Source organism: Trachemys scripta, chromosome 11, assembly GCF_013100865.1.
Source record: "Trachemys scripta elegans isolate TJP31775 chromosome 11, CAS_Tse_1.0, whole genome shotgun sequence".
Lineage (NCBI taxonomy): Eukaryota > Metazoa > Chordata > Testudines > Emydidae > Trachemys > Trachemys scripta.
In genome coordinates, this window is record NC_048308.1 from 6,859,641 (window position 1) to 6,878,229 (window position 18,589).

Consider the following 18,589-nt stretch of genomic DNA (forward strand, 5'->3'; position numbering starts at 1 on the left):
CTGGAGGGCTAGATAATCTATTACTTTACTAAAATAACTAGACAAATAGAGATACCCCTTTTAATGTCAATATGGTATATATTTTATAGACCTGATCCTGTTCTAGGGACTGTGTTTAAATTGGATTGGAATCTCTTTAGGACAGGTTTGTGCTCAATAAATTATATAGAGCACTTTTCATAGCTGTTGAAATTTTTTACTACTTGGTATCTGTAGTAATTCCCTGGAAGCTTGAAATCTGTTTCCTTGCCAAACTCTCTTTTCTTCATCATATGCTTATATAATGATTAGTTATCATGGGGTTGCTCATTTGGCTATCATACTTGTTTTTAAAAAATAAGCATTCATTTTGTACTAAATGATACAAAAAATGCATGCATTTTGCAAACAGTTCTAAAAAGGAAAAAAGGTAAACCAGATTTTTGGCTTACCAATCTTGTGTTCCTTTAAACTGAAAATTAAGACTAAAGCAATGCCTTATTAAGCCTATTGAATTAAAACTAAGATTACTGAAAAGAGGTTGACTTAGGTCACTCATCTTATGTAGAACTATTAAAACTAATGCTTTGAGGACATAATTTTCCATTTCAAATCATATTTATGTTTTGCCTGATATACAGTAATGGTTTGATCTTTTTTTTTAATTTCATGCAGGAACTTAAATAAAATAGCTTTTGAGTCCATTGTGATCATATCCAAGCTCACTTTTCAGCTCTTTTGCTTCTTGTTCAGTCATAAATAGAGGCAGAATTAGAACTACTATTCTTGTTCTACTGAGGCTAAACTTACCCCTGGAGTAAATGGGTGTCACTCCATTGACTTTGGAGGAATTGTACCTGCCTAACCTCAACAGTGAATGAGGGCATGGTACAGTGAAATATTAAAATAATTATACTAATGGATGAATGGATGTGGTTCATGCAATTCAGTGTTGGCAGAATATTAGGTGTAAATAAACTATGGTTCAAAAATAACTCAACAGGAGTTCCTTACACAATATTACAGCTTATCAACTTGTGCCTCTTAAATAGACTATGTGTGAAGCATTAAAGTGATGTGGAGGAAAAAACTCCTTAATATTTTAAAGTAATGATCATTATAATGTGAGCAGTCATAAAAATAGATTGTCTTGCTATCAATTTTTGTTGTAGTTATATCTCAGATGTGACACTGGAAATGAGGAATATAAGCAAGTAAGGATTAAAAAGCAGGAGCCAAATGAATTGTTAAAAGAAAAATCCTGTTTCCATGCTTATGTTTTGATTGAAATACATTAACTAAAGAGAAATACAGAACATATCTTCCAAAGTTTCTCTTACAATGATTTGTATTTTGATGCAAACTCAATAAAATAGACATTAATAAACATAAATACATAAAAAGAAAAATTAAGAAAAAAGAATAGAGGTAGCATTATGCATACTTCATCAAAACAAGCAGTTATGTCACATTGCCTAGCTTAAATTGTAAGATCATCAGGGCAGGGGCTGTTTATTCTCCCTATAATGTGCCATCCAAATCTATGATGAGATATACACTTGTTGTTAATCATCCAAACAGAATTTGTATTAACGTGTTTTTCATTTTACCCTGAGTCTTCAGGAGGTATATATTGTTTTCAGTGTAATACACTATGCACTGTGGGGCTCTTCGCTATATTTCTTTGAATTGAGAAGTGTGCTGGTTCAGTTAGGGGCAGCAACTCGCGGCCTCCCCACATACGAGCCTATGTACCAGAATGCAGCAGAACACCTGCAGAGGGAATGCTTGCACACGCACACTCCATTTACTGGGAGACTAAGATTCATTGCAGCATTGTGTAGGAGTGCAGGAGGATGATGGTGGCAGGCTCGGGGCGTAGCAGTAGCATATTCAGTAAGTTCTACTCTCAGTATGTATCTGCTAGCCCAAAACTCTGTGTTAAGATGCAGTGGACTGTGTGCTGTTCCCACAGTACCCAGTAGTATTGGCCATTGTCCAGATGCATGCCTGCTACAACAGCTTACGAATCAGTTTCTCAGCCTATGCCTTTTGAGCGAATTTAGTGAGCACATAGTCCAGCTGCTTGAATGATCTTGTAAAAGAACAAAATTAATATTGCATCGTACTTGTGACTAGAAAATGTTTTCATGTTTGTTTTATATGCTTTTAAAATGTTTGTAGTAAATTTAAAGCTAGCAAGTCCTATGTTGTGTCTGTTACTATCTGACCATCTTTATTCTCTTTTAGCAACTGTATAGGAAGAAGCCTGGAATGACAATGTCTTGTGCCAAATTACCTCAAAATATTTCCAAAAATAGATACAGAGACATTTCGCCTTGTAAGTGTGTATGTGTATGTATATGGTTTTAAGTTAAAATACTGTATTTATTTGTACTTGGTAGAGAAATAACACATGTTCTTTAAATATTTTTTCAGATGATGCTACACGGGTCATTTTGAAGAGTAATGATGACTACATCAATGCAAATTATATAAATGTGAGTTGAATTTTGTCATGTCATTCATACTGTAACATTGTGGCAGCATTCTGCAGAAGAACAATTGATTTATAATTTGCTACTGCAGCTTTTCAGCAGAAAATGTAAAAATAAGATAATTCACTCTTTTTGAAAATGTTTCTCAAATCTAACATAGATTAGAGTAGATGGGAAGTATTTTCATCAGTTGGCTTACATGTTAGTAGGTTTGTTTTATCTAAAAGACAGTGGTTGATAATTTCCTACTAACTCTCAATCAAATTGAGAGATTTTATGTGCAGCAACAAGAGCCTGAATTTTATTTCAGATGGGGTCATTGTTGGGAGAAAGTAGCCATCTAGATTTAAAACTGGCACAAAGTAACCCAATGCACATTGTTGTTGCAGTGTTCAAGACTAGCAAAATTTAGCCTGGTAGGTCTTTGTCTTGTAGCCAGTAATAACAAAGTACAGCTAACTTTTCACTTCAAGAATACAAAGGAAAGATATTTGATTCCAGGATTAGTATTTAAATTATCAAATATTGTAAGCAGTGGATGTAATGTGTATACGTCTACAAAAATTATTTTGGCACTGAACTGTCACGTTTTTTCGTATGCCTTCATTGTGACCTGTGGTCTTGACTGCTCAGGTATTTGACAACTAAAGTCTGTCAGTTAATGAAATATATTTGGATTTCTTAACAGTTTTAAATAAGAAGATTTTTTCTCAGTCTTGATGGGTTTCTTTTGTTTTGTGAGCTCTTTTATCTGTGATCTGGTGATAAACATTTTAAGAGTATTGATATTATTGATTCATTCTTCCTATATTTTTTATAAATGTAATTTAAATTATCTAGCAAAGTCTAAATTTGTGGTGCATAAATTAAAGTTGCCAAGAGAGTAATGTTGTTTAACAACTAAAATAATTATTAATTTGTTTTCTTTTAGATGGAAATCTCTTCTTCCAGCATAATAAACCAGTACATTGCTTGTCAGGGTCCATTACCAAACACTTGTCCTGATTTTTGGCAGATGACTTGGGAACAAGGTTCATCTATGGTTGTAATGTTGACCACTCAAGTTGAAAGGGGCAGAGTAAGTCAAAGTTCTGACTTGAAATCTAATCACATATTATTTTAAAAATCCCTTTTTGAATCGGCCATAAACGACTAGGGTATAACAGGGCCGTTACGAATTTCTTTTTTATGGTAGTGCTCACAGGTATTGATACAGTTAAGGCTCTCCTGTGTTTCAGTTTTAAACCCTTTCTTTCAGGATTATGCAACTAGTTTTAGTATTTAGTGTAGTATTGAAACATGTACAAGTCTTGATTCTCATGTTTCATAAATGAATTTTTAAAGACTTAATCTGACTGTTTTTACAGTGAAGTAGTAAACAAAGTTACCTGCTTCAAGTGTGTTTTTTTCCCCCGGAGCTACGTCAACTCAAAAAACGTCATCATTTTTTCTAGATTAAAGTTTTTGGACAGGGATGATTTAATCCTGTAAGGAGGCCTGGACCAGTGTTGATTGTTTGCTTTGCAATGTCATAAATTTGCGATGTCACGACATCACAACAATCGCCAATTATACTATGGAGCTCTTTGGAGAATTGGCTCCAGATCCATGGATCAGCCTTAAATCCACCATTATCCATTTATCTTTGAAAAGTCGTGGAAGATGGGAGAGATTCCAGAAGACTGGAAAAGGGCAAATATAGTGGCGATCTATAAAAAGGGAAATAAGAACAACCTGAAGAATTACAGACCAGTCAGCTTAACTTCTGTACCCGGAAAGATAATGGAGCAAATAATTAATCAATTTGCAAACATCTAGCAGATAATAAGGTGATAAGTAACTGTCAGAATGGATTTGTCAAGAACATATCATGTGAAACCAACCTGATAGCTTTCTTTGACAGGGTAACAAGCCTTGTGGATGGCGGTGGGGGGAAGCAGTAGACATGGTATGTCTTGACGAGCTGTGGTCAAGTGAAAAATTCTCTAAGCTTTTGATATGTCTTGCATGACCTTCTCATAAACAAATTAGGAAAATACAACCTAGATGGAGCTACTATAAGATGGGTGCATCACTGGTTGGAAAACTATTCCCAGAGAGTGGTTATCAGTGGTTCACAATCATGCTGGAAGGGTATAATGAGTGGGGTCCCGCAGGGATCAGTTCTGGGTCCGGTTCTGTTCAGTATCTTCATCAATGATTTAGGTAATGGCATAGAGAGTACAGTTATAAAATTTGTGGATGATACCAGGCTGTGAAGGATTGCAAGTGCTTTGGAGGTTAGGATAAAATTCAAAATCACGTGGACAAACTGGAGAAATGGTCTGAAGTAAATAGGATGAAATTCAGTAAGGACAAATGCAAAGAACTCCATTTAGGAAGGAACAATCAGTTGCACACATTCAAAATGGGAAATGACTGCCTCGGAAGGAGAACTGTGGAAAGGGTTCTGGGTGTCATAGTGGACCACAAGCTAAATAGGAGTCAACAGTGTAACACTGTTTCAAAAAAAGGAAACATCATTCTGGGATGTATTAGCAGGTGTGTTGTAAGCAAGACACGAGAAGTAAATCTTCCGCTATACTCTGCGCTGATTAGGCCTCAACTGGAGTATTGTGTCCAGTTCTGGGCACCACATTTCAGGAAAGATGTTGACAAATTGGAGAAAGTCCAGAGAAGAGTGATTAAAGGTCTAGAAAACATGACCTATGAGGGAAGATTGAAAAAATTGGGTTTGTTTAGTCTGGAAAAGAGAAGACTGAGAGGGGACATAACAGTTTTCAAGTACATAAAAGGTTGTTACAAGGAGGAGGAAGAATAATTGTTCTTAACCTCTGAGGACAGGACAAGAAGTAATGCATTTAAATTGCAGCAAGGGAGGTATAGGTTGGACATTAGGAAAAGCTTCCTAGCTGTCAAGGTGGTTAAGCATTGGAAAAATTGCCTAGGAAGACTGTGGAATCTCCATCATTGGAGATTTTTAAGAGCAGGTTAGACAAACACCTGTCAAGGATGGTCTATATAATACTTATTCCTGCCATGAGTGCAGGGGACTGGACTTAGATGACCTCTCGAGGTCCCTTCCAGTTCTATGATTCTATTACTTTCAAGCTGTACCTCCACGCAATGGAGTACTGCCTCTGGGTATTTGCTTAATCAAATGAAAGATTATTAGTGTTTGCAAATTGACTACTGTACATGCAATCTTTTATTTAAAAAGATTTGTTTTTGACTAGTCAGTCATGTTAGTTCTTAACCCCATTTTTATATATGCTTCTTTTAATACAAGAAGATATTATGTTACATGTTATTAGCTGCATATGTACAAATTATAAATAAGAAAGTAATTTTAAATAATTATGTGTATGTTGCCATAATGGCATCACCTAATTTCAGCTACACCTGAGACTCTGGTTGATATTGTCTCCTTAATAATTTTGCCCATTGTGTTGCCTCTGTCCACTGAAGTACCATTCAAATATTAGCACATACCTGGTGTATTTCATAAAACAGCTTGCATACTATTTGTAACATTCAGTAGCAATTGGAGAACTTGAAACACATAAGTATAATTGACTGATTGCAATAGCCTGAAATTTCATCATAATTCTGAGTTTTATTTGTTGGGTTTTATAGTAGATGTCTATCATCCTGGCCAGCAAAACTGGTCTGTGTTAAGAATAGTCACATTAATTCAGACTTCAGTTCAGCTGTGTGTGTGCATTCTTCTTGTTAAAATAAGCGTGTATTTGCTGTGCTATCAGACCTGTTAAATACCATAAAAATAATTGTAGGTGTGTTTTTTTTAAATGTTTTTAAACTATTTTTCAGTGACTCAGTTTTTAAACTATTTTTCAGTGACTCAGTTTTACTATATGATGCTGTGTGCTCCCAAATGAACACAATTAGAGGGAATTTCAGTTCAAGTGCCCTTTTAATTTACTTGAATTTCCGTTGCAGATCTAAGAACAGACCCACAATAGCAGTTCTCTAAGGTTTTTTAATACTGATATTTGTAGAATTCTTTGAGAGCTGCTAAATATTGAAATAAAAGGACTTCACCCTGCTCTAATGCTGATCAAGGGGCTAATGAGGTCACTATCCCACTGCATGCCAGAGTGTCTCAGGGAGCAGGATATGGCTGCTTTTACAGACCCTGCCAGGTGGATTAGAAAGATAAGAAGTATGCATGAACTGAAATGACCTCTATTTATATTTGGGCATTTAAGCAGTTTGTCATAAAGTTGGTCTTCTTTAAAGTTCTCATTTAACCGTAAAGATTTTGGTAAACCCACCACCTAATGCACCTTGAAGCAATCTTAGTTATTGCTTACTGGCCACCTCCTCCTTTCACATTATAGCAACATGTTTTCTTTTTCATGTAAATCTGCCTTAAGGAAGGATTATTTTAGGATTTTAGAAGTTAGGAGTGGATCTAAGGAGGGACCTATCGTTGTGGTGTCAAAAGGGAATATTTAAAAAGAAGTAATATCAAAAGTTAAAGGCATCACTATTCAGTTACACTAAACTCAAGAGTTGGGGCCTGTGTGAAGGAAACAAAGTTGAGAAGAGAAGCAGGACTTCTACATGATGTTACCTGACTTTATGTATGAAATTCAAGTAAAAAGCCTGCAGGCAGTGTAGTTCTATAATAATCACACAGCTAGATCAGAGGAAAAGTTGGGTACCTTCAAGGTGAATGGCAACTGCACATCCTACAATGTTAATTTAAACCATATTTTGTCCTCAACTATTCATATGGAACTTTCATGGAGTTACATGCATTTGCAGAGTCAACATCTGATCCTTTGATTATGTCATATGAACAAAAAACAGTTGAAAATGGTTAATTGTATTCATCTGCTCAGGACTTATATCAATTACACTAGTTTGAAATTTTTTATTTCAGTTATGCAGTTAATAGCTCATTTTCAATTATAAACCCCTACAGTCTGTTCGGTAAGTAAGTCAGCAGTAATTACAAAATGCTCAAAAGGGAACTTTGCTGAATCTAGAAAGAAGGAAAAATAACGGTTTATGAATCTTAAGACTGTCGTCTTTGAAAACCTCTTGACCTTAGGTTAAGTGCCATCAGTACTGGCCAGAGCCTACAGGAAGCTCATCATATGGAAATTTCCAGATTACCTGCCATTCAGAGGAAGGAAATCCTGCTTATGTCTTCAGAGAGATGACACTGACTAACCTTGAGGTAAAACTATAATATAGTTATTAGTCAAATTCTGTGGAATCCTCAAAGTAGAATTACCTAACTGCAGACATTCTTTCCAGTTTTATAGCACGTCCACATGTAGATTATTGAGTATATCCAATTAATTGATAATTTTAAAATCCCATAGAAAATGAGTCTCAATTTGAAAGATCTTATTTTGTGTGAATTATTTTCTTTTTTATGAATACATACCTTTTGTTCACAAAAAAGATTTAGTGGTACCTTTTCAGGGAATTGAACAGAGATTTAATCTTATTCCCGTTATGGGTATAGTGCACTATATTAGTCATATGGGATGAGTGTTAATTATCTAAGAGCTGTTTGGTCCAAGATAATCCTAAAGCTAAAGCCATGACAATAATTAAATAAGAAATTATTAGAGATTTATTTTAATATATTCCCTCAATCTTTTCAAAACATCATTAGATTAGGGTAGAAATTAGAAACTTTTCATTGTTGCTACCTAGAAACACATTTTGTGTCTCTGAAGACAGTTTTTGGTAAACATTTCTTAATAGGGTAACAAACCACATTAGGAGGATAGTATTCCTAAAACAATGTCTTTAAGCTTTTTATATTTTTAAATGACGGCCTGGATTTCTGATATATGGTGACAAAATTTATGGGGACAATTCTAAATTTTGGGAATATGCAGGCTCCATCTCAAAGAACTCTGGTTACAGGTAAGTATCCTTCATATATTAACTTGAGGAAAAAGGATTTGCAGGTAGAACTAATTCCTAGTAACTTAGAAAACAAGAGAGGATTGATATTTTCAAAGACAGTGGCTCTGTTTGAGGTGAAACAGTTACAGTTCTTCCAAACTTAATCCAAAAATATACTTTTTGTAATTTTGACAGTTACCACAGAATGGCACAAAAGTTAGAATACCATTTTTTGCCTCTTAAGTAGGATAAGAGCTCTGCACTGGTTGCTTTTGCATTTCCAGGTGCAATTCAGAGCGCAGATGATCATTTTTAAAACATCAAGTGATGTGACTCCCCAACTAACTGAAACCTTCTGATATTGTACACTTTTGCAGTAGTTAAGATCAATTGGGAAGTTCTCACTGTTGGTTACTGCAGCTGAATTATCCAAAACAGTCAATTTATCTGTAAAATTTCTCATAGAATAGGCCTATTCTCCAAATGTTCTATTGCATCTCAGATATTGTACAGTATATTTTATATATAAGTGAATAATAAGTCACAGAATGGCATCAGAAAGAATGAGATTCTTCTGAGAGAAATTACATCATAGTTAATGGAGACTGCTAGTCAAATGGCTGTTATGGTGTAATTTCACAAAAAGGGGACAGTTGTATTTTTCTCTTTCAATTTTGAGAATTCCATGGGCAAGGGGTTACATGAATTTAAAGATGTAATACAGGAGTATCTTCCAAAATTTTAGGGTTTATGAGGCCTAGTCAGTGATCCTCCAAAAAACAGGAGAAATCTGGCAATTTTTTTAGTATTACTTTGGTCTAGCAGGCATGTGGATGTGGTTGGGTGGGGAAGGCCATCAGGGTAGAAAATAAAGTTGTGCTGAGGCTGATAGACGGTGGAAGAAATCTTGGTTACTGTATATTTTATAGTACCTTTTATGTAATAAGTGCTTAACTAGCTATTTATGTTTATTATAAATTAAATGTAACTCTATAATCCTGTCTGAGCACTTAATTAGTGCATCAAGAGGTACCTAGTATTTCAGAAGGCTCTACTACACAGCTGCTTCTCCTGTTCCACTGCCTGGTCAGTCTCTCTACATTTCAGCACTCTAGCACACACCCCAGTGTACACCACATATAGCTGCAGATGTTTATGGCCATGGCACTCAGGGTCTCCTCACCTGCTGGTCCCTCTCTTTCCATTTCCCACACCCATCTGCTTGTGTAACCCCTTTCCTGCCCTGTTTGCCTTTCCCAGACCCCCCGCTACTTAAGTTTTCTGTCTTGCAGACAGAGCTGCCACCACACACCTCTGGCCCCACTTTCTGAAGTCTCCCCAGGTCATGTTTATTTTCCACACTCTTTAATCCCCCAATTCCCTGATTTTCTTAAATTAGAAATTATTATTATTTTAGGCTACCTGTTGTGTGTTCAGTTATGGTTAGAAAAGAGAGCACAAAAATAATACCTTCTTATTCAACAGGTTTGATCGCTGGATGTATTCAGTTAGATATGCTTCTTTTATAGACAAGGGCAAGTTTTACTCGTATTAGTCCTGCAGTGCCAGCACAGCTGAGAATGTGAGAGCTGGATTCTCTTCTGGCATACATCAAAATAATTGTTCACTAAGTTTCTGTTGCAAAATATTTTATTAGGAGTATGGAACAGCTTCTGTATGAGGAGAGAATAAGACGAGAACTTTTCAGCTTGGAAGAGAGATGACTAAGGGGGGATATGATTGAAGTCTATAAAATTATGACTGGTGTGGACAAAGTAAATAAGGAAGTGTTATTTATTCCTCATAACACAAGAACTAGGGGTCACCAAATGAAATGAATAGGCAGCAGGCTTAAAACAAACAAAAGGCAGTATTTTTTCACACAATGCACAGTCAGTCGGTGGAACTCTTTGCAAGAGGATGTTGTGAAGGCCAAGACTATAACAGGGTTTAAAAAAGAACTAGATAAATTCATGGAGGATAGGTCCATCCATGGCTATTAGCCAGGATGGGGAGGGATGATGTCCCTAGCCTCTGTTTGCCAGAAGCTGGGAATGGACAACAGGGGATGGATCACTTGATGATTACCTGTTCTGTTCATTCCCTCTGCGGCACCTGGCATTGGCTGCTGTTGGAAGACAGGACACTGAGCTAGATGGATCTTTGGTCTGACCCAGTATAGCCACTTTTATGTTCTTATGTATTGCTAATGATGTGTGAGGCAGAAAAAGCATAGCTTGATTTTAAGATACCTGACTGTGTTTGGTATTGGGCATTAGAGGGAAAAAATATTTTCACTTTAAAGCTGAGACAATGTGATCTGCCATTTAGGTGCAGCAAACATGGAACTCATAGTACTGTTTTTAGAAAATTGCTTTTCAGAGTATACCTACACTTTAAAATAGTGATCTTCTCTTTCTTATGCATTATCAGTCATATTTCCTTGCTTCTTTGGTGAATTGGTATATGGTATTTCTGTCCAAATTGCACATTGTTGCTTATTTTACAATGCACTTTGGTAGTGAATTTTAGAAATGTATTCAAGCCCATTTCTAATGCATTATGTTTATATTATGGTAATGCCTAGGAACAGTAGTCAGGATCAAGGTCCGATTGTCTAGGCACTATATATAACAAAGCAAGACTGTTTCTGCCCCAGAGAGCTCCACCGACAGACAGACAGTGGATGGAAAAGATTAGGTAACAGTAAAACACACTTTAGCAGAAAAGCGAAAGTAATAGCTTACCTGTTCTAGAGATGTACTCTTTAAATGGCTTATAAAGACATATTTGTGCCTTTTATTATTGTGTATAAGGAAAAATAGGATTCTAAAATATGTGTTGGCAAATAATTAATATTCATAAAGTGCTTTGAGATATCCAAATGAGAAGTCATTATCTGAGTATAGTTGATTATCGCTGTTTTTTATTATGAAGTCTGAATTACATTTGAACAAATTTTGTATTCCTGATTAGAAAAATGAAACACGTCAGCTCACCCAGATCCAGTATGTAGCATGGCCTGATCATGGGGTTCCTGATGATTCCAGTGACTTCCTGGATTTTGTGTGTCTTGTACGAAAAAAGAGGGCTGGCAGAGAAGAACCTGTTGTTGTTCATTGCAGGTATTCGTTTTTTCTAACTGAATGCCTCTTCTCATCAAGTGCTTTCTTCTCTATTTTATTTAGTCTTTTATTGTTCTCCATTTCTGATTAAATTCAGTTGTAAATTTCATTGCATTCCTGTTAAAGGAAAGAGACAAAGGGATTTAAAATTTGAATTGAACAGTTATCCATAATTCTCCATACCTTTTGATATTAGCATCACATTTGAGTGAGCAGTTTTCAGAATCAAATGCACTGTCATGTTTCATATAGGTAAAATGCCTGTGGATAGTAATGATCATGGTAATTCTAGAGGGAGAAGAAACCACTTCCCATTTAGGAAACTGCTATACATACAGTGCCTGTGAACTGCAAAATTAAAAAAGAACTGGATAAATCTTATATCCATAAGGGCAAGATCTCTCTCTCTCTCTAGCATGTACAGTAGTGACATAAATCACTTTTTCACCAAAGTCTGTCTTCTCTCCAGTACTGAATATTTGTGATTCATATTTATCAGATTCAAATATTTCTTAACATTTGAGTACTTTGACATGAATGAAAACTGTATTCATGTTTTCTTTAATAGTCTATGTAAATCTGAAATGCACCTTAATATGTTGTTCTTATTAAATAGTTTTTAGTGACAGTTAACATTTTGTCATTCACATTTAGAATCCATTTAACACAGAATCTCCACAGCACTTAATTAATGTAAGTAGAAGACGGGAATAATACTTAATGCCAAATTTTGTCTTCAAATCAACATGCACATCACCCACTGACTTCTTTGAGAGTTGCAGGAATGCATACATGAATAGACTTTGGCCCTTTCATCTTCAAAATGCTGTACAAACAGTAACCCTTACAATCTAACCTGTCAAGTAGTATACCCATTTTATAGATGGGGAAGCAGAGACAGAAGCTAAAGGAACACCGTGAACTTAATTTTTTTATCTACTGTTTTTACAAGTAAGACCTAAGATTATTATAACTGGAAAAGATTAGAGCAAAAATTGTTGGCTTTTTTCCCGGTATGTTTACTTTGTGCCTTTGACAGCCTCTTGTGTATTGTCAATTTCTCCTGGTTTTGTTTGGGTCTTTCACACAGGAATGGGAGGGAAATACATTTTCTTCTGCCCATGGCAAAGCTTGGACACTGTGGCAGTGCAGAATACCAACACCTCTCTTTTTCAACAGAATCTTAACTTTAAAGTTTTATTTACTTATTTATTTTAAAGTATGTTTCTAGCTAAAGTATGTGGTTGCAAAGAAAACCTCAAAAAACATGAACCGGGAATTACTGATGCAAGGACTGAGGCCAGGTCTACACTTACAAGCTTACAGCCCCAAAGCTGTACTGATACAGCTGTGCTGCTGCAAGAGCGCTTGTGTAGCTGTGTTATGCCAAGGGGAGAGAGCTCTCCTGTTGACGTAATAAAATTAGCTCGATGAGCAGCGGTAGCTCTTCCGCCGACATAGCGCTGTGCACATGAGCACTTGTGCCGGCAAAACTTATGTCACTCAGGGGGGTGTTTCTTTTCACACCTTTGAGCAACAAAAGTTTTGCCAACATAAGTGCTAGTGTAGACATGGCCTTTAGTTTGCAGAGAGCCCAGAATAGCAGCTCTGGGAGGTATAAAGTGCCTCATTCATTTCAGGGAGGTGTTAATTCAGCTGCCTAGTGGTGATAACTTTAATGGCAGCACTGATAGCTATTTCATGCTTCATGTAAGAAAAGAGAGGGAGGATCACAGACCTTGCACAATGTACTGTGTGTGATGTCTCATGAGGGTAACTCAGGTGGGTGGCATTTTAGAGATGCTATCACATTTCTTCCTCAGTCAAGAAGGACCCACACCCAAGAAGCCTGTGAATGCCCATGGCCATATTCAAGCCCCACCCAGGGGACTCAAGCTCAAGAATTCTAGGAATGTCATGTGATGCACATATTTTGAATATCTGCCAAGTCTACTGTGGTGATTTCTCATTTTGGCGGCTCACGTGGCTGGAACTTACTTTCTTGGAAGAGCATGGAAGAATACCACCACCCTTTTTTCTCTCCAGTTTGATCCCAGGAAAATAGAAAAAACTGCAGATCCATTAGAGTGGATCTTCCCGTCCTTGCAATAATAGACAAAAGTGATTGTAAAGCCACAAAAATTGGCAGGAAGACTGTAAAGCTATTGTATATGAAACTACATTGAGTTATATTTTTTTAAACTGGTGTCCAACTCTCTTGGAATACAGTACTTATGCCACAGAACTATTAATGTGTGGCCTAGACAGGCCAAAAAGAGTTAATATCAGCCATTTAAAAATCTGTATATCTGAACACTAATTGCTGCTAAGGAAGAACTATAGAGAGAGAAATTGTCAACATTTATGTTCTTTACAAATCAGTGACTTCCCAGTAAATAACTGTTGCTTCCTCGAGTAGTGTCCCTATGGGTGCTCCACTGTAGGTGCTCATGCATCCCTGCACTGCTGATCGGAGAATTTTGGTAGCAGTGTCCATTTGGCCTGCACACGGGTTGTCCCCTCCTCGTGATCTGACACAAGGCTAACCAGCCTTGCACGGGAGAACCCTTCTCAGTTCCTTCTCAACCACCCCTGGCTAGAGATGGAGCTATTAGCTGTCCGTTCATCGGATTGTTAACCCTATTGTTCTAACTTAATCTAACTTAATCTTTTTTTTGTGAGTTTAGAGTTTCATTTGTTTTTTTTCTTTAAAAACAAGAACAAAAAAACCCCAACTTCATTTACTACGTCCCCTTTTTCTGGGAACTACCCCTGTGTGGGGTAGGCCTGGTTCACCGGGGCTTAAGAGGTGCCTCTCCTGTAAACAGGCTATCCATGTAATGGACGGACATTCCTCGTGTCCATTGCTTCAGGGAAAGCCATATTCCCCAGACGTATGGTTTTTGTCAACAGTTGAAGCTGCGGTCTCGAAAGGACAGAGAGCTGAGACTAAAACACCTTCTAATGGAGGCAGCTCTCCAATCACCTGCAGACCTGCATCAAGATTCACCCAGAAGACAGGAAACTTCACCTGACTAGGCTGCCCTTTGAACCCATTGCCACTTGTTTGCTCACATACCTGTCTATGAAGACAGCATTCCTGGTGGCAATCACTTTGGTGAGGAGAATTGGGGAGATAGCAGCACTGATGGCACACTCCCCTAATACAGTTCTTTCGGAACAAGGTTATTCTCCGACCACACCCGAAGTTCATCCCCAAGGTGACCTCATCTTTTCACATAAAGCAACTGATTCACCTCCTGACCTTTTACCATAAGCCTTACTGTGATAACAGGGAGGCTATGCTGCACACACTAGACATTAGGCGAGTCCTGGCCTTTTACCTGGACAGGATGAAGGCCTTTAGGAAATCTCCTAAGCTCATCCTTTCCATTGCAGAAAGATCTAAAGGTGCAGCAGTATTGGCCCAGAGACTCTCCACATGGGTCTTGAACTGTATCAAACACTGCTGTAGTTTCACAACGTAGTACCTCCATCTGGAACCACAGGCACTCCATAAGGTTGGTTTCCTCCTCTGTCACATTCCTCAAGAATGTCCCTATCTCGGAAATCTGCAGGGAAGCAGTCTGTGCATCTGTGCATACCTTTGCAGAACACTATGCAATTACTGGGGGGCTCTGCTTCCAGCACTGTCTTTGGCTCCGCAGTATTATCATTCATGGCAGACTCGACTCCGAAGCCCCAGCCTCCTCCCATTATGGATACTGCGTGGGAGTCACTTACAGTGGAGCATCCATAGGGACACTACTTGAAGAAGAGGAGGAAGCTAGTTACCTTGTGCAGTAACTGGTTCTTTGAGACATGTGTCGCTATGGGTGCTCCATGACCCACCCTCCTTCCCTCTACTTCAGAGTTCTTGCCAGAGACTCTGTGGTAGAGAAGGAACTGATGGGGGTTCACCCGTGCAACTGTGGTTAGCTCATGGCAGAATATGAAGAGGGGACAGTGCATGTGCGGGCCAAACAGACACTGCTACCAGAGTTCTCCGATCAGCAGCGCAGGGACGCAAGAACACCTACAGTGGAGCATCCATAGGGGGACACATCTCGAAAAAGCACCATACTGCCCAAGGTGAGTAACGTCCTCTTTCTCTGCTTTGTTATCAAACAGCATTAACATATGGGGAATTGAAAGTGAGTGCTAACCTGAATTATAAGGACTAATCATTCAGTCTTAGGGTTGGATACATTTTTTCTAATTTTCTAAAATAATTGTATTCTTTCTAATGAAGGATACAGTAAATCTTGATACAGTGCATATATATTTTGATATTTGGAGCATTATGCATAGAAATCCTGAGTTATATCCCTTGCTTCTTTTTGTTGAGCAGTTTTTCATACAACATTGTATTTGCCCCTAATGATAAAGTTCTATTCAAACCACTACATTATATAGTAACCTTTGATGCCACCTTCTGGACAGAATTATAAAGGAACATATTAAAGTTTTGTAGAATATTTTAATTCTTAATTGTATTTAAAAATAAAACTGATCAAGATAAGTTAGTTTCTTTATTAATGTGTACTTACAAGATTCAGTTTGTTTAAAAGCAAACATTTTCACTTTAGCCTGAAATACCTTCAAATTGTATCATTTAAGGTACATATAATGACGCAAATACAGGTTTCTGATCATATTGACAGATGGAAAACACTGGTTTCCCTACAGTACCAAGTGTGTATTTTATTGTAATTTCTCTTAATATGAAACATTCTAATTGAAAACAACATGTTTACCATGCTCAAGAGTAAATTGCCTCAGTTTTAGGTGTTCTCTGAGGTTTCCTAACTCTGGAAGAGTGTGTACATACACATAAAGAAATTAAAAGTAAGTCTTTTTTGTTTTTAATTTTGAATAAATATCCTTTCTGTAAGACTTCTCACTATTTTGCCACTTGGGAACCTTCATGTGTTGTAGTTTAACCTTTTACTAAAACGTGTTGAGACTGTTTTGTTTTTTTTTTTTTTTTTATGTAGACACATCCTTAGAGCCTTTTTGGTGTACAGAAGCAGGATACTGCTAATGCTTACCTTCTGAAGCATAGATTCCTAAGTGGAGACTATTTTATTTAAAGTTTAAACATTTTGTCACCAACTTTTGGTTAGCACATTTCCTATTTATTTATTTTTTTTACAAGCCAAGGCTTTAGGCCAGCTTCTCCACTCCTTTAAGAGCAAAGTTCAGTGCAGGAATGGAGTGGAGGGGTCAAGGGTGGCATGCCATCCAACTTCCCTGGGGGCCAATTCTAACAACTATAGGGGCATTTTATGCCATCTGAGCAACATAAAGTGGAACACAGAATCTGGCTCTTCATCTTCAATGCATAGTTCTTCAGCACTATGCATTCACTTCTGATGCCCTGCTATGTGACCATGTCATTAAATAAGTCCTTAGTGGTAGTCTAAATAAAATAATACACACGGTGTAGTCACGGATTTTTAGACATCTGCTCTGACCAGCCAAAATACGTCCTCCACAGCTGCTGGCCTCCAAAGAGACTGCTGTCTATCCAGCAGTGGCAGCTTCTCTCTATTCCAAGTTATTTGTCCATAGAAACAGCAGCATGGTGTTAATTTCAGCATCATTCAGTTACCCAAGCTTGCTGACTTCACAGGCTTAGTCATAGAATGCACCTGTTCAATTACACATACAGCAGTCAAGCTAATTGGGGTTGGTGTTGCCCTAATGTGGAAGATGGGACAGGAGTCATTCAGTAAAAAGCTTCTAATGGGGTATTGTGAACTGAAGCACCCCCTCACTGCCTGATGATTCTGAAATGAACCATTTGCTGCGGTGAAGAAAGAGGGGGCTCGTTAGGCTGAAGGTCCTTTAAAAAAAATAATTTGAAGGGAACTGGAGTGGCGCCCACATGGCACGGTATAAGGGGCGCCGCCGGCTCCCCCCACGCTCAGTTCCTTCTTGCCCCCAGTGACGGTGCACGGAACATTCACTGCTCTTACTAGTATTGCTTAGGCTTCGTTCGAACGAACTAGAGTTCTTGTAAAGTTAGTGTACATAGTTAGTAGTTGAGTTAGTTAGCCCTTAGCAGTAGTTAGTTTTGTTAGGCCTGTCAGGAACTTAGCCGGGGGCTGGGGAATGTCCCCAGGCTTTAAGCCCCGCGATCACTGCAAATGGCCCGGGCCTGTGAGCGATCTGCATAGTAGCTGTCTCAGGTGCCTCAGTGAAGGGCATATAAGTGATAAGTGTCGTATCTGCAAGTCCTTTAAACCTAGGACTAAGAAAGATTAGACTCAAAGCACTCCTGATGGAGTCGGCACTCACTCTGGTCCCGGAGCAGAGGTCCAACTCAGCACACAGCACCGTGGCATCGGTGCATAGTGCCCTGCTGGAGCTATCGACGAGCCGATACCGATCCCTGTCCATGGCCCCAGCCAAGAAGTCGAAGAAGGTTGGTAGGGGATGGTCTCCTACTCCACACAAGGGGAAGGACAGGGCTGGGGGTGAGCTAAGACCCGCGCCGGGCAGCTCATCTCCCCCATCGGGATGTTGGGCCTCAGCGCATGTCAAGTGATGCAGCCCACCCTGTTCCTTGCCTGAAGGCCTGGACACAGAGGTGGACCTTCGTCAGCTTCAGGTGCTATCGATGCCTGAAGTGCTCCAGGCTGCGCAGGTGATCCTGATGCTCCAGTGCCGCCCAGACCTCACGGCCTTGGGACCTTTCCATCTGCCCTTGCCCCAGTGGCACCTCTCCCCATCGCGGGGGACGTCATGCTTCGGAGTTAGGGAGGCAGATGCATCGGAGCCCTCTACGGTCACTGGACCCTGGGCACCGGCAGCGGGATTTGAGGCAGACCTTGCTGGTTACCTGGTGCAGACCCATGGAGGCATGTGCTCCCCGGCAGGAACATCAGGACCGGCCCTTCACGTTGCGGAACACCGTTACAGATCCTGGGAACGATCAGAAGACTGGAGTCACAGGCCCCTCCATCAATCCCCGAGATAGATGTCCCGTATTAGGGGAGATCCGCGATACCTCCAGGTCCCACTCCTCATCCCGGTACTGGTCTCGAAGCGCTAGGTATGGGTCAAAAGCAACAGAGGGTCCCGTGG

At 38.8% G+C, this 18,589-nt stretch overlaps 1 protein-coding gene across 4 annotated transcripts in view; it reads left to right on the forward strand.

The window, feature by feature from the left end:
- PTPN4 (protein tyrosine phosphatase non-receptor type 4) overlaps window positions 1–18,589 on the forward strand; it is a 214,436-nt gene that overhangs the window by 187,636 nt on the left and 8,211 nt on the right. For all 4 annotated transcript variants that reach the window (XM_034785419.1, XM_034785420.1, XM_034785421.1 and 1 more), the window contains 5 exons: window positions 2,230–2,320; window positions 2,419–2,480; window positions 3,409–3,555; window positions 7,558–7,686; window positions 11,349–11,497. In XM_034785419.1, the coding sequence (XP_034641310.1) occupies window positions 2,230–2,320; window positions 2,419–2,480; window positions 3,409–3,555; window positions 7,558–7,686; window positions 11,349–11,497 (578 nt within the window). The remainder of the gene's footprint in view (window positions 1–2,229; window positions 2,321–2,418; window positions 2,481–3,408; window positions 3,556–7,557; window positions 7,687–11,348; window positions 11,498–18,589) is intronic.